This window comes from Corvus moneduloides, chromosome 1, assembly GCF_009650955.1.
Source record: "Corvus moneduloides isolate bCorMon1 chromosome 1, bCorMon1.pri, whole genome shotgun sequence".
Classification (NCBI taxonomy): domain Eukaryota; kingdom Metazoa; phylum Chordata; class Aves; order Passeriformes; family Corvidae; genus Corvus; species Corvus moneduloides.
Genome location: NC_045476.1, coordinates 142445685 through 142461845, shown reverse-complemented (window position 1 = coordinate 142461845; position 16161 = coordinate 142445685). Strand labels below are relative to the sequence as shown.

General features: G+C 39.4%; 1 protein-coding gene across 2 annotated transcripts; it reads left to right on the top strand.

The window, feature by feature from the left end:
• Positions 1-40: 40 nt before the first annotated feature.
• MTERF3 (mitochondrial transcription termination factor 3) lies at positions 41-16010 on the top strand. 2 transcript variants are annotated; one of them, XM_032129874.1, is made up of 8 exons: positions 41-139; positions 557-905; positions 3092-3244; positions 4206-4395; positions 7401-7548; positions 8789-8860; positions 11623-11784; positions 14099-16010. In XM_032129874.1, exons 2-8 carry the CDS (start codon positions 578-580, stop codon positions 14291-14293), a joined length of 1248 nt encoding a protein of 415 aa, XP_031985765.1. In that variant the 5' UTR covers positions 41-139; positions 557-577; the 3' UTR covers positions 14294-16010. The 2 variants fall into 2 exon arrangements, with proteins under 2 accessions (XP_031985765.1, XP_031985773.1); XM_032129882.1 differs by having other exon boundaries at positions 554-905.
• The last annotated feature ends 151 nt before the right edge of the window (positions 16011-16161 follow it).

Sequence of the window (16161 nt, the reverse complement as noted above, 5' to 3'; positions counted from 1 at the left end):
GCTAGGGAGGGAGCAACGGAGCGCGGGAGGGGGGAGGCGGGGACGCTGCGGCCTGCTCCCCCCTCGTTTCCTCCCGAGTGGTCTCGCCCGGGCTGGGCGGGCAGCGGGGCGCGCACGTGGGCCGGGCCGCGCGGCGCAGGTGAGGCGATGGCGGCTCCTGTTGGGCCCGGGCCGGTCCCGGGCACTGCCCCTTCTCCCGCAGGCTGCGCGCAGCTGCTGCCGGCGTGGGGAGGGCGGCGAGCGCGGCCCAACCCAGCCTTCCCGCCCTGTGGCGAGTGTGCGGTGACTCGGCTTTACGCGGAGGGCCCCGTCCTCCCGGGAGGGTTTAGGTCCTGGCTGGGCTTCCCCCGTGCTCCCAAGGGAACGGCTGTTGTGCAGGGCGGCGGGCGGTGGCCTTCAGACCCGGCTCCTCTGTTTGTCGCCCGTTCAAACCCTTGAGGCAGCTACCTGTGCTTTGTAGTGAGGAATTGCTGTAACGACCAGGGGATTCACGCTGCCGACTCTACGGCGAGGCAGGCAGCGCCTGTGTCACTGCGCACTCCTTTTCTCCCAGCAGGATGCTGTGCTGAGGTGCAGGATGGCTGTGTGGGCTCGGCAGGTCTCCCGCTGGTGCTGCCTGCTGAACTCGGCCCGTGCTGTTGAGTTTACTCGGAGGCTCAGGAGTCGCGGCTGCACCGCACAGGCCTGCCGTGAGCTTGCCTCGCTGGCTGTGCTGCCCGCTGGAAACGAGGATGTTTTGTGGAGACTGCAGGCATGCAGGCACGTTTCTGTAGGAAGCTGTTCCCCGCCCGACAGCGCCAGGGATGGATCCTTCTTTTCTCCCGAAAGTAACTTGCCTTCAGTACAGCTGGAACAAGGAAAAGCAGAAACATTACCTGATCTGAATGCAAAAGCACTGGACGAAGGTAAGAGGCTTTAAGGGATACCATTTCTCCCGAATCTTCAAATTATGTTTTTAGTATGCTGCGGTTTAACCCCATCTGGGTTCTCCTTTTTTGGCCTGCTTGCCTAGAATATGTATCTGGAGTTCCTGACTTTCACTTCTTATTAGCTTCGTAGTTAATTCAGATTTTTATGGTCAATGAAGCATGCAAAGAATACCTTTAAAGTGATATAAACTGTATAACGTTTTGGGTAAAAATGTAGGTCTGGAGCTGCCGTTTGAAGGACTTTTCATAACCCTACCTGCATCAGCTCAGCGTTTGCCTTTTCCTCACAGATGTACTGGTACAAACAAAAGGGTTTTGGTTTGGGGTTTTTAGGGTGTTTGGTTTTGGTTTTTTCATTTGAGCGAGGCTGGGAGATTCCACGCCTCAAGCAGCTCACACAACACAGCCGTTTGAGTGATCAAGGATGAACAACAGGAGGCAGCAGTGTAAAGCCTCCTTAAGCACTGCCCTGATGAGAAATGCTCGTCCAACTGTCTTCTGAGGAAAGGAGACGAAAGGAGATAAACACAACGTTGCCTTGGTGTTGTTGCCCTGAGGAAATTTACTCACTTTTTTTCCTACTTCTATCTAAATGAGGATTATAACATTTCCATTCTTTCAAATTACTTTGGGTATGCTGAGGAAACTTGCTCTGAATTACTAAGCAGCCTTGTATGTTCAGATTCTGCTTTGAGCCCAGCCAACTTGGATTGTACAGAGCTTATTTTTGGGCTGTTTCAATGCTGCAGTGGAGACCTGTCTGTGTAGCTGGTTCTGAAACAGTTCTGGTCCAGAATGATGGGTCAGCCAGCTTGTGTGTGGCTGCATCTGTGGTGCAGTTTATCCACATGCCAGATTTTTATCTGCCAGCAGACTGACTGGAGAATGTGTGTGTGTGTGTGTAGTGTTTTGCCCAGTTGACAGTCTATATAATGGAATAAACACAATTGATAACTTTTGAGGGTTTTGGTAACTTGAAGTATGATTCCCAATAGGAAGTATAAAGACCTTAAAGTGGCAATAAAAGACATGCATGCTTCTGGAATTGACTATATTGTATATTGGTTCAATCCTCAATAAGTTGAAAGAAAACACTTGATATTCCTATAGATTCCTAGGAAGTTCCTGTCTAATGTGTAAACGTTGCTGAAAACATTTTATTGTGCTTTTGTTTCTGAGGCTGTGAGAAAAAGAAGTGACAAGACTTTCAACAGCTATCGAACTAGTCTGTGCAACTCTTCCTGGAACATTAGGCACATCCTAATTACTTTGGAATCTGCATGAGTAGAGTTCTGGTGTGCTTTTGTTTTCTTGACATGCAAGAGTGTTACCCTGGTCTCTAGGAAGCCGTTATACAAAGGTACAGGGCACAGAAAATCCCCTTCCTGAGGAGTTTATAATCAGGGCATCTGATCAGTAATCAAAGTGATGATTGAGGTGGATGCTAGCAGCCAGCCTGCAAATGGTAATCTTAATCTTACTGCTGTGAGCTCCCATCAATGGAAAAATAGATCTGTTTAGAGAATTTTTTTTTTTTTAAAGACACTGAGTTCTGTGACTTGGAACACTTAAGGGGAAACAAGCATAATAATGTTTGCTTTGAAACCTTAGTGAGTAGGAAATTGTTCCTTTTGCTATTAGAGATAGTGGCAGTCAGCTGCCTTTCTGTAATGGATAAGACACGATAGTTTGGCTGGAGTTGGCTATGAAAGTTAAAATAGCTGCATTTCAGGCATCAGATTCAGGAAAGCCACAAAGTAGTGGGCTTGTCAGGTTATGAAAAATAATCTTTGCAGTAGCCTTTTATCTGGCTATGATCAAGCAAGAGTGCACTTGTGAAGACATGAAAGACCTTTTGCAGAAGGTGATGTGATCTGTTGTCTGCAGTAGTCTAGGCAGCAGGATGAAGGCAGGCTTGCTGGGTACTACTCTCAGATTTGGCCATATGAGTAAAAGTTGATGGGCAGTGACCAGGAGATGGAACAGAGACAAAAACTGGGAGTAGAGTCTATGTTTTTATGTTTTCAAATAATAGGTTGGCTGTTTATCACATGTACAGCGTTCCTGCATTTTGAAAAGGATTTTAAGAGATCTGTGTAGCATTTGGTGGGAGCAACTTTCTTTCACAAAAAGCATTTGGGTCTTCTATATTTGTTTCTTAGACTGGGATGACATCCCACCTTCATCTGCTTTGGAAGTGATTTCCGAGGAAGAAGCTGTACAGATCATTGCAGAACCTCTTCTCCCCATTCAGTCTTCCACGCTCCGAGATTATGTTGATCACTCAGAAACCCTTGAGAAACTTGTCCACCTAGGTATGTGTGATTTTGTTTGTGTGGTCTGCCTATGACAGGAGCTTTGGAGATCTTTTGTGCTTTGCTCTTACTGGTTACCTTGTAAACTTGAAAATGGCAACAGTGACCAATAGCAAAAAGCAACAGGATGTTATCCAGGGTAGATGGACAAAGAGAGGGGACTGTGTCACTAGCAATGCCATACTACTGGGAAACAAAGCACCTTTGTGCTGTGGGTGATAGAAGGAGGCATCTCCCACAGCTTCAGGAGGTGGGGAGGACTGTGTAACTTAATTGGTCTTTCTTCTTTTGGGCTGGTTAAGGATGCTTTAATTGGCTGCAAAAGAATTTGCAGCTCTCCATCCTTGGAAGGAAGGAAAGAGAATGGTTGCTATGCATAATCTTAGGAGTGAGGCACAGCACACTGGAGAGGCAAGAGGGAAGGGATTGAAGAGAACCTTACTTCTCATCAAAAAATACTTGGACTACAGAGATACCTGAGTTCAAGGTTGTTGACCACCTTCTTGCCCAAATGTGCAAGGAATACTAGAAAGAGGTTGGAGAAATTATTATTTGAGAGGGGGAATCTGTCCTCACATAGTAACAAATTGCTGTGTGTGTCAGTATACAAAGTCACTTCACTGCAAAATTGTCCCCTTCCCTTTTGTAACAGATTGGGAAATTTCATGCACACAAACTTCTGTGCAACAAGAGCAGGTCTCTAAATGTGGCACGTGCAGGATTCACTGCAAATGTCTTCCTTCAAAAAATAAACTCAGCAAAAGCTTCTAAAATGACTGCTTATTTTATCTGGGGTCTTTCCACAATAAACAAGGTGTTGTGGCCTTGCTGTGTTGAGCAATAAAAGTATGCAAAATCAGTGCAAAAAATTGAGTAGTCCTATAAATTCCAACATACCTTTGTGAAACATTTACAGAAAGCAGGGTCTGTGTTTAATTAAAACAATTTCTGTTTGTTGTAGGGGTTGACTTATCCCAAGTGGAGAAACGTCAAAAGGCAGGTCAGCTCTTACTGACCTTGGACTTTGAAAAAGATGTAAAAAAAATACTTCTGTTTCTTAAGGATGTGGGTGTAGAAGACAATCAGCTGGGACCTTTCCTGACCAAAAATCCATATATCCTTGCTGAAGACCTGGAATCTTTAGAAACCAGGTGAGCCTTTTAAGTAGCAGCAGGGTGTTAAGCCCCTTGGCTTGAAGATCTGGTTTCCCAGTTGGCTTAACCTTGTCTGAAGGAACCTGTGTTGCCTCTGTTCTTACTCAATCTCTGGCTCCGTGTTCTTGTGCCTCCCCATCTGCTGGCACTAACATGTGGTGGTATCATAAGTCAGCACCTTCATCCACCTGAAAACTGCCTATCAACAAATTTTACTGCTCATCCCTGTCTCTCTGCCACAGGGGAAGCAGTTTGCCATCTTAGGCCACTTGCTTTACTCATGTCAGCTTTCATTCCAAAATGTCATCCCTGAGGCTTTACATAAATTTGTAGAACAATATTAAACTCTTCAGTCACAATTTGAAATCATGAATTCTGCAATAAAAGAAGCAGACCAGATCTCTTCTGTGTTGACATCTAATAGCAGCAGGAGGTTTTGGTGATGTTTTTTTCCTGCTGTCCAGCTGAAACTGAACACAGCACTACAATGAACTAATGTGTGTGTCTGTGTTCATTCACACTTGTATGGCCCTAAACTGTTCTTCAGTCCTTAAAATTAACTTTTATTTATAATATTACTCCAAATTCAATGGTTTTTTTCAGAACAACTCGTGCGTATGTACATGCCTTTCTTAATGAACTCAAAACTTCCCAGTATTCAAAAATCCCAGAGAAGAAAATCTGTTGTCTTGGCTCTTGCAGGTAGTAGCATTTCTGTCTGAAACAGAAGTCTGGAAGTACAGATATTTAGAAACAGGCACATGAGTAGACTCTTGTATAACGTAGACCTGACTTCTTTCCCCTCTGTTCTTCTAACCTCCTGTTCCATAAGTGGCCTTTCAGAAACAATATAAAAAAAACCCCAAAAAACCCTGTGTCATTTTCCAGCAGTAGTTTTGAGTCTAGATATCAGAGCATATAGCTTATGCTCTTCTGAAGAGAGGTGGTTTTTTGTGGTTTTTTTGTGATAAATATCCTAACTCTTCCATGAAGTCATATTTTATTTTCAGTGACACTCCTGTGGTGGTGGCTGGTTAGTGAAGTAGGGGCTAAACAGAGCAATCTGGTTCTTGCTAATTTTCTGCAGTATGATTCTTCAGTAAGTTTGCCACTGGTGAATGCTTTCCTGCAAGCTTTAAAATAAGTGTGCTGTAAAGGCTGTGAAGTGAGTGTGTCTCAAATAGCTGTCTTTTGAAAGCTGAGTATCACCTTTGCATAAACAGTTCGGTGCAAATGAATGTGGTATTGGTTACATCACTCTGGAATGTTTTATTGCTATGGATTCCATGTTGCCAGGAAACAAAACACAAATTTCAATAGGTTTGGCATTTTACTTCAGATAAACACTGTAAAAGTCAAAACATTCCATAATTCCTAACAATTTTGACAGTTGCAAATCAGTGTCTGTACTGCAGCTGCACCAGATGCTTTGTTTTACACTGGTGTTAGTGATGACTTAAAACTGTTAACATGCTACATAGAACTGCTGATCCCTGTAGTAGAACGAGGGCTAACCTTGGTGCCAGCACTCACACATGTATCTCAAACTTTGGCCACGTTGGATAGTTGTGTTCCTTTAACATACTAGTTTCTCGAGTCAGGTTGTTACAATCTTGCCATCCCTCTTTTAAGTTTCTTGCCTTTCCAGGAAGAAATGCTTCAGGAATGAATTTTAATGACTTGTTAACAGAAAGCGAGTGGAGTCAGGACAGACGAAAGATTTTATTTTTAATCTGTTCATTTAGCTGTTTCTGGGATGCTTGGAAGCTGTGCCAGTTCCATTGTCATTGTCTGGAGCCTAGGCTGCTACCTTCTGTGGTGGGGTGCCTGCTCAGTTAGGAATTGGTCCTCTAGAGCTTGGTCTTATATCTTCCGTCTGGAAGTTTTTGGCTTGTGATAGCTTCATTTTTGAGCATTTGTGGAAAGAGGGAAGTTGTAGTGACTGGAAGGTAATTTTATTTTTTTTCTCTCCACAAGACATGGTTTAACAGAGAGCCCATTTTTTGCTGAATATCTGCTTCTGCAGAATTTTCTGCAATCCATTTAGTATTTTAATTACTACCAGATAAAACCAATTCTTGTATGCTCTAAGTTGATCTGACTGGAAATATTTCTCATATTGCAATTACTCTTGTATATAACCAGATGAAACCTCTCCAAATTGTACTTTAGTTTTTTATGTGGTGGTATGTGGCTAAATTGTGTCTCTTTGTGTGCTGTATTTCCCCTCTTCATTCCTTTTTTTCTGGAGCTATGATAATCATCTACTACAAGTAGTACTTGGTATAGGATTTCACTTTCACTGAATTCAACAAAGTTTGGAAAAAGTTTTGACTTGGAAAGAAAGAAAGCAAGCAAGCAAACTCTGCTAAACTTCAAAACTTTAGTCAACTCCTTTTGCTTTCTGATGACCAGATGTTTGTTACTCACTCATTAGACCAGTGACTGAAAGTATGGATCTATTACAGCAAACGTAACTTCAGCTGATGAAGAAATGTATTTTTCAACAATATCTCTACACATAGCATCATTGTATGATTATTGCTACTCCAAGGCAAAACAGGGATGTATGAGGTATAGTATTCCGTTCTTTCAGCAGTAGAAATGGAATTCATTAAAATAGCAAAATGCTGTATATATTTTCTTGTCCATACCCTATGATGATCTATTAATGTGTTTGCAATCTAGGAGACAGGCTGGTAGTTAAATGTAGGTTAACACAGTTATCTGCTTAAGTACAGCTGGAAGGAATTAAAATCTGTCTTCAGTATTGACATTCTGCTCTGAGGTTTATTTTTCTTCTAATTAATTGGAAGGGAGGGTATTTTGCTTTTACGATAACTGCAGATTTCACTCTAATTATTTTTGGCAGGGTTGCATGTTAATGCTAGAACATCTGTCCGTTTATAAGATATCACTGAGGAATTTAAGCAAGTACTGAATAAATGGAGGCAATAAAATTTTCATCACAGGATTTTATTTTGTTTTTGTTCTCTTTCTAGAGTGGCTTACCTAAAATCAAAAAAATTTGGTAAGTCAGAAATTGCTCAGATGGTCTCAAGAGCTCCATATTTGCTGTTGTTTTCAGTGGAAAGACTGGATAACAGACTGGGTTTCTTCAAAAATGAACTTGGTCTCAGTGCAAAAAAGGTAAAGACTGAAGTGTTTAGGTATTTTTTTAGTGACAGTTGTAAGGTCTTGGAATATGAATAACTCCAAGTGTTTGGACGTTATCAACAAACACGGTGTTACAATCAGTAATGTCACCAGAGGGTTACAGGAGGGTAACATGGTTTTAACTGTCTGTGGAAGTGATATGGACACCTAACATTCAAAGGACCTGAAGTACAGTTTCTGAAGATGACCTGCTACAGGTTAGTGTCAAATAAGCATGTGTATGTCCAGTTTTATTATTTGAGGTGGTTCAGAGGACTGAATTAAATTACTGAAGCAGCAAGCAGCTTTTTTAACTTCTGGAAAATTATTTGGTGCTCTTCATCTCTTTAAGATACTGTAACATGCTTAACTCATTATTTAAAAAATACTCTAATCTGTGAATATTATATCAAGATAAATGCCAAATTATATGCTCAGCTCACCAAGAGTGACCTCTGGGTTTGCTCATGAGTGCATACCACATTAAGTGCTCAGCAGGTATTCAGCACCTTGCTTTGGGATCTTCAGGGGAGGTAGTAGCTGCACTTGCCTGGAGTGAGTGGGCGGTGTTAGTTGTGTCCTGCAGTAGGTGGGGATTGCAATGAAGGTAAAATTCCAAGTGGAATCTGGGGTTCTTCTATTGGCTTCTATTAGCTGAGCAGCCATAGCTGTTACAGTGCCTGTTGCTGGCCTTTCCATGTTTGAGGTAAAAGAACTCCCCAGAAAAGGGTTTAGTCACTACCTTGTACTCAGGGTGGATTACAAGCAATCAGACACCTTAGGGAATGCGGAGTAATTTCCTGTAGTGCTGCTAAACTATGGCCTAACCAGATCCTGAAGTTAGCTCCACTGCCACTGGAAAACCCTTTTATAGCCTCTATTGTGTAGTGTGTTGTTTATTTTTTCTAAAAAGATGGGAAGAAACAACTTGAGGGCTGAGAGAAAATGGGCACTTGAGCATACTTTCTCCTTTTGATGCATGCTTTTACTCCCTCTTCCTGTCTGCTTTACAACAATTTTATTATTTTTGTTTTCCAAAACACATTTGAGTAATATTTTGCATCTTAATATACTGCTGCTTCATGCAAATTCATCTTTGGTGTACACATAAAATAAAATACATCCCTCTTCCAGCTGCAAAAAAAAGTTTATATAGGATCTTTCTTTCACAGATAAATTTACAAACAAGCTTTCAGTAATACTCTTTTGTTTATGTGTTTTTTTCTGATTGTAGACAAAGGATCTGGTAATTCATCTTCCAAGGCTACTGACTGGCAAATTGGAGCCTGTAAAAGAAAATCTTCAGGTGAGCTTAGGAATAGATATTAGAAGTGTATTGTATACCCATATGGTTTAAGAGTTGTCAGAAGATAAAATTCCTGGAGGGGATCGTGCACAGAAAGAATTTAATGAAATGATTTTAGTGGTGATATAAAATAACTGAAGATTTTGTTAAACAATTTATTTTCCTCTATAGTGTGCAAGCTTACCCAATACATGGAGCATTATCTTACTCTGTCTTCTACTGTGACGTAGTGCCTTCCTGCCAAAAGTTGCTATATGATGACATAAATTGTTACCCATTTTTTAATGAGTAGAAAAATACTCAGTCTTTTTTTCTCCCCCTTAATTATTATGGTCTTTTTCAAGGATTGTTCGTAAGTATTTAGGAGCAAGAAATGTGCAGTTGATTCTTCTCCTGGCAGGTAACTAGTCTGCCAAAATGTGCATTTGACACCTATTGTCTGATAGCAGATGGTCGTTATTAACAACTGTTGGGTAAATAACTTCAAACCCATGGGGACTCCTTTCCCTTTTGAAAATGTAACCATGTATTGGTTTAATTACTGTGCTGTAAAGCCATTGAGGCCAAACAGCATGATGTACTGTAACAATTTGTGAAATTCCATTATCCTATAACAAATAACTATGAATCAAAATGTAAAATTTTCAGACAGACTCTCTGCTCTGAAACTATTAAACACTAGAAATCTTGCAATCTGAAATGTGTGTGTGGTAAGGGAGGAGACTGGAAAGTAGCAGACTGTTCTAATTAATAGTGCTTTCTTTTTAACACACAGTGTTTCCAAAGGCTAGGGTTCCATTATTAAAATTAATGTGTTTTTAAGATCCTCAGTTCTATGTGACTATCTTGTTTACCTACCAAGAAATACGCAGTGTAGCACCTCTATTTTTAAAATGTGTGAGAGAGGGAAAGAGAGGAAGGATTTTTAGGTCCTCACTGTTGGAATCTACTATTTCTTAAAAGCTCAAGCCTTTCAAGGGGTTGGATTCAGAATCTGTGTTCAGACCTGTATGTCCTAAACTGGTGATGGGAGGGACAGTACTTGGAAAGTGAAATCGTGTACCAACAGCTCAGAAATGATGAGGTTGTATCCCTCATTCTGAATGGACTGTTATTTAGAAACAAGTGCCGTAGCTGGTAACGCTTGTCATAAGATACCAGTCGTGGACTAAATGTGCTGAAGGATGGCTTAGTCCATCCTCTGAGGGTTTTATCAAGCACAATTACAGATTCACTGACAGGGTAGAACCTGAAAGCTTGCATTTCTACTGCTTATTGTGGGAATAATACATACTTTGTTGAGTATTGCTGAGGCTTACACAGTAAGGATATTAGCATGTGTCGCCTAGAGAGTTATTGAATATTAAATATGATTGCTGTCAAACTGAGTGCAGTCAAAGCAACTTACACTTGAGCTCACCGATCATGTCAAGAGGGAGCTGTTTCACATCACAGAGTAGAAGATAAAAGCTCAAGATTCTTGCAACAATTACCTCTACTGTGGGCCCAGCTTTACATCTGCTGTGATTTAACACAGGGGTTTTAACTCCGGTTGTGTACCTTGATGCAGGAAGTTACCCCTGCCAACTCAGGTCCATGGAAGATACCACTCGTGGGCAAACACTTATTTTCATACTTGAATGCTGTCTTAGTTGATTGGTATTTTGTGTGGTGCACAAATATTTATAAAGCAGAAAAGTTAAAACCAGGAGTTAAAAGACCTGATTATAGTTGCCTCTAGAAACATTTCCCTGTAAGTCCTAAGGTAAATTTGAAACCCAGATTGTAAGCCCTTCCCTTTGACTTTTACAAGCAGTTTTGGAAAAGAGCTGCAGTCCTGGCACATCAAACTGGGCAAACAAAAACACTACCTTCTTGCCATTCGAAGTGCCTTAGTTTGATATGAAAGTCTGGTTATGTTAACTGGCAAGCACACCCACTTCATAACTGAAAACAAGCTGCTTGTAAGTGTCACTGGAGGATAGAAGAAATGACTGAGTTAACAGATACTCTTGTATGCTGAATTCTTTCTCAACAACTCAATGAATTGCTTGCCATTCTGCACTTTGGGAGGAGTGCTCCTGAATTTATTGAAAAAATGTGTTTTGTTTTCCTTTTGGGAAATCATAATTGAAGTCAAAGCATTCTCTGAAAAAGACATCTTACTTTAGACATTAATGAACTGTAGAATAAATTGAATACACCACATATTCTACACATCTCTTTTAGGTTCAGCAGTCTTAAGTTGAAGACTATAGAAATTATACTCCCTATTATAAAAATGTAACTTGGATACATTAGCAAAAGAGGCAGCACATTAGCAAAAGTAGGCGCTAGCTATTTGATTGTTGTGTTTTACAGAGCTCAACAGCTTCATAAGAAGAAAGTCTCTTGACAGCTTGGTATTGAAAATTATAAAGGACTCCTAGGAGAGAATTTTTATGCTTGTAACTGCCATACATATGGAGACGCATTTTTTTTCTTCATATCTCAGACAAGCTGAAAAATACATAACATTCACAGCAGTCATCTTTATTTTGGGGATATTCTATAAACAAATTACCCTTTAATCCAGAATGATAAATAATTTGCATTGTCTGACTTGAGAAGAACTGGACTGGCAGATATTACTGTGCTTTGCCTTCTTGTTGCTGTTTGACAAAGGGTAGAAGAATTTTGCATTAGTTTATTTCAGTGGTGCATTAAAATAAGCTAAGTTTCCTGTAGCTGACTTATGAAGACAAAATTGTGCTCTTTTTCAGGTTTGTCAAATTGAACTTGGTTTTCAACGTAATGAAATTCAACAGATTGTGTATAAAACTCCCAAGATTTTAACTGCAAGTAAAAAGAGACTCAAACAGACATTTGACTACTTACACAACATAATGGGTATTCCCCACCACATGCTTACTCGCTTTCCTCAGGTGAGCTGTTAATCTGGGAATAAACTGTAGGTGCTCTTGTCACAGCCGCTTCACTAATGTGCTGAAGGTGGAGCTTTGCTGTATGCAGGACATATGTGAATTCTTCAACTAGCCTGTGGCTTTTACTCTAATTGGGATAATTTTTATTAGCAATCCAGAAACCATTGAAGATTTCAGTGTGGAAGAGCTGCTTTTTTTCCCATAGCGTATGTGACATCACTACCCCCACTCTTGTGAATTTTTATGTTTTCAACAGAAGTAGTCATGCTCATCTCTTCTGTATTCATGCAAGAGAGATTACTGCCTACTTAGGGGTTTGCCTGTCGTGAAATCCTGCCTAAGAGACACAAGAGAAGACAGATTATGCAGATCTGTTCATTAGATAACATATATATATATATATATATACACACACACACACACACACATATTAACATTTCTTTTAGGTCCGTCTACTTAAAAAATAAGCTTTAGAGATTTTAGGATCTGAAAATACAGTGTAAAGGTAAGAGAAGTTCTGTCCATTAGGCAGTCAGATTCTCATTGGTCTTCTTATTGCTGCAGTAATTGCTAAAATACCACAGGATTGAAAATAGATTAGTTCCCTGATTACTATTTTGGGGTCTTTTTTCTACCTCCTCACTACTGTTACTTCCTCACAAATTAAAATCTGAAAGTGTTAGTCACTTCATTCAATGTTGACATGCAGTTGCACTATCTTCTTACCAGGTAAAAATGAAAGCACAAATTACAGCTTCTGAACAGCAGTAATTTTCTTTCTAAAGCAAGTCCAATAGACGATCTAAGCGGCTAGAAAGCCAAAATTGTATGGGGGAATAAAACTGTTCCTCAGGCTTTTGATTATCTTGCTATTTAATATATCTTTAGTTAACAAGGATGCTTCCTCCAATGCTCACCTGTGTCACTTTGCCCTCCTTGATCTGTAAGTGGCCACAAATTTTGCTCACTTCCTTCTCAGTTGTCTTATTGTTGGCTTTGTGGTGGTTCACCTCATTATTTTTCTTCCCTTTGTTTGGAAGGGTAAGTGGAGAATTTCCTCTCTTCCTTGTTCTTGGCACATTCACTCCCTCTCTTTCCTGTTCTTCCCTTTCATCCTCAAAAACTGTGAGTTCCAGGATACAGGTAGTGCATGTCAGTCTGTATATGGTTGGGCCTCTAACTTGTGCATTCACAAATGCGTATTTGTCTCCATATGTACTTGCTTCTATCCTGAATGACAGTAATGTTGAAAATAGGAAGTATACAGGGTATTTTTTTGGGTCAAATTCTCTCTGATGTTACAGCTGCTCTTGTAACCATTCTTTCTGTCAGCTATCTCCATAAATGGTGGTTAAGTGTTGTTTGTTTGGGGTTTTTTTTGTTCTCCTGTCTTCTGACTCCCTCTTAAAATTCAAGGAAGGCATAGGAGGAACAGTAGTTTTGTTTTTCCCTCCTTTTTCAAATTGGTTTGCATCCTTATGGAATTCTTCTTTCATCAATGTAGTCTCTTCTTTTAGTAAAATCTCTGCTTGCTCTGTATAACATTCCCATTTGCACCATTATCTCCTCTATAGCATCTCTCTCTATTCTGTTGTACTGCTCAGAAATGAACTTAGATCTTTGCTTTTATGACTTAGCTGTGCATCTTGTCTTCCGCACTTCCCTCTCTTTTTAGATGTTCTGCTGATTTCTTTGTGTTTCCCCTACTATTGTTCTCATTTTTGACTGTCTAGATTTTTTTTTTTTTGTGGCAGGTATCTTCAAAGGTAGGCATTGCTGTGCAGCAGAAGACAAAGGGTTGTTTTGAACCACCACACTGTGCCTTTTTGGCTGTGTTATCATGACAGGAGTCACAGCCACTCACCTCTGCCCTTGCCACTGTGCTATTTTGTTGTTTGTCTTATGCCATGTGGTCACCTCTTCATGCCGTCCTTGTAACAATGCTCATTTGAATCTGATGCTACAGGGAAATGTTCCCTGTTTCTGAATATCTCCACTTTCTTGGCTTTGATTACACAAAAGTAATATAGTTGTTCTATAGAAACAACTCTCAAGCACAGTAGGTTTTTTGTATCACTCCCTGTTTTCTGTTGTGTGTGTATGTCAGCATATCGTATTGAAGTATTTTTTTAGAGTTTAGATAACTTATGTATAAATGTAACCTACCTGGTGTTTGACATAAATTAAAGGAAAATAAGTGTATTATTTGTTTTCTTCCTAGATCTTCAGTTTGTCTAAAAAAGGCTCTTATTTTCAATGCCTCAGAGTCTGAAATCTAGACAACCTAAAAACTTCTTCCCTTTTTTCTTCTTAGGTTTTCAACTCAAAGCTATTACGGATCAGAGAGAGGCATATGTTTCTTGCATTCTTGGGAAGGGCCCAGTATGACCCAGCACAACCCAGCTACATCTCTCTGGATCAGCTAGTATCCTTGCCTGATGAGGTGTTTTGTACAGAGATGGCCAAAGCTTCTATGCAGGACTTTGAAAAGTTCTTAAAAACACTTTAATTTTTTACATGTGTTACTAATTATAGAATTAAGTTAGGAAATAAACATACTTTATAAAACTACTTCCCTTTAAGGTCTCTTAAGTTTTTAATTACTGGTTTAAGAAGTGTGTAGGATTTAAAGGCTCACAGTAATACTGATAGTAACTTAAAAACATATTTCAGAAGGATTGAGTGAATATGTTGATTGCTACTAATGCAAGCCTTGTAATTAATCTCTAACTTAATTCAGAGTGGATGATGCAGCATGCTAACTGAAAGGTAAATTCGAGTGGATTCTTCTTTTTTACTTTTGATAATGGCAGAATTTTGGGAGATTGGAAAACTGGCTAGTGATTTATTCCCTGTCTTGCCCTCTGTTGTCTTCTTTCACCCTCTTCCCCAAAAGTTAGGATAGCAAGATACTGGGGTAGTGAGGTAGTGTTGTGTTTACCTGCTTGAGGTAATAATGTTATTATTTTCCTTGTAAGGTAGAAAGAATCACACCATCACATGTGTGAAGCTCCTCATACAGAAAGGAACTCTTTCAATAGGTTACAAAGGTGTTTCCTTGTGAAGCTGGCTGCCGAAATTAGTATCCTAAAAGCTGGTTAGCAATGTAAAAAAAAAAAAAAAAAGAAAACCAGCAAACTAAATTTAGGCAAATTATAGAAAGAAAATAAAACTGTTAGTGTCCCTGAAATCTAGAAGGACATTATTTTAGTTACTTTTCCCCTTGTTCAGTTTTTTCCCCCACATACCAATGAGATTTGTGTGGCTTTAATATGCAAGTAAAGATATGAAAAGAGGCTGTAGTATATATTAAGGTGATAGAGTTAATCTGTTGTAAAAGCTGAAGTAAATGCTGACATTGGGCATCATGGGAGTATTAAAAATACTTAATCTTATCATTAAACAAAGCACTTTAATACCGAATTATCAAATGCTTCCCACTGTATGTGGGAAAAATTAAAAAGCTGCCTAAATCCACGCACAAACTGTCTGATATTGTTTAGAAGTTTCCATTCCTTCAGTAAAAACAGTTCAGGAAACTGAAGTGCAGATGTTTTAATTTGGATTGAAGTTTATTTAATGAAAAATCTCTACATTTTAAAACTTCATTGTTGAAGCTAAAACTAGCAATTTTTATGCACACAGCAGAATAAAATTCAAAAGGTTAAATTCTACTAATACGTGGGAAATAAAGTAAGGTTAAAGAGATTTAAAGAATGAGAATAGTAGTGATCTCTGGATTATGACTTTAGATAAATTCTTATTGATCCAAATTAAGAATTTGAAAAAGAAGTGCTTGAAACACATTGAAAAACCACATTCATTGTCTGCAATATATATCTGAGATGCTCTCTTTTGTCTTTTTTCTCATGTTTCCTATTCCATTGGCCTGGGATGATTGTTTGAAATCCTCTATTAAATAGACTGTTCTTGGTGGAGATACATAACAAATTTCATGGTGGCTGAAATGTGATGGCTAAGCACTTTCCCCCATTTCCTTCTGTTAAATAAAAGTATCCAAGCCCAATATGCTTATTTGGATTTTTGATTGTATGAAATGCTAATAAGAAACTGTAATCTTCAAACAATCTTGTAAAAAATAATGTTTATAGTAAAAATGTTAATAGGAAGTATGTGGGTTCATGTTTGAGTTAACTTTTGCAGATTTGCTCCACTAGCCTTATTACTATGTATTACCATGTCATAAACCATTGTAATAGAAATTATATTGCAAAGTGTGTATATTTTGAATGTCTCAAACATTGAGCTTTAAATTCCTTTAATATTTTTAAACGTAGAAATGATTGCTGCCACAGTTAAACCAATTTCTTTGAAATGTTAAATGCACAAGCTTCTGCCACAATAGCTTCCCAGAAC

What these genes read in the sequence shown, in the direction of transcription:
- MTERF3 (XM_032129874.1), top strand. Translation starts at nt 578, where the DNA reads ATGGCTGTGTGGGCTCGGCAGGTCTCCCGCTGGTGCTGCCTGCTGAAC. An exon ending in CTGGAATCTTTAGAAACCAG is followed by an intron (nt 4,396 to 7,400) that starts GTGAGCCTTTTA and finishes TTCTCTTTCTAG; the next exon opens with AGTGGCTTACCTAAAATCAA. An exon ending in TTGGTCTCAGTGCAAAAAAG is followed by an intron (nt 7,549 to 8,788) that starts GTAAAGACTGAA and finishes TTCTGATTGTAG; the next exon opens with ACAAAGGATCTGGTAATTCA.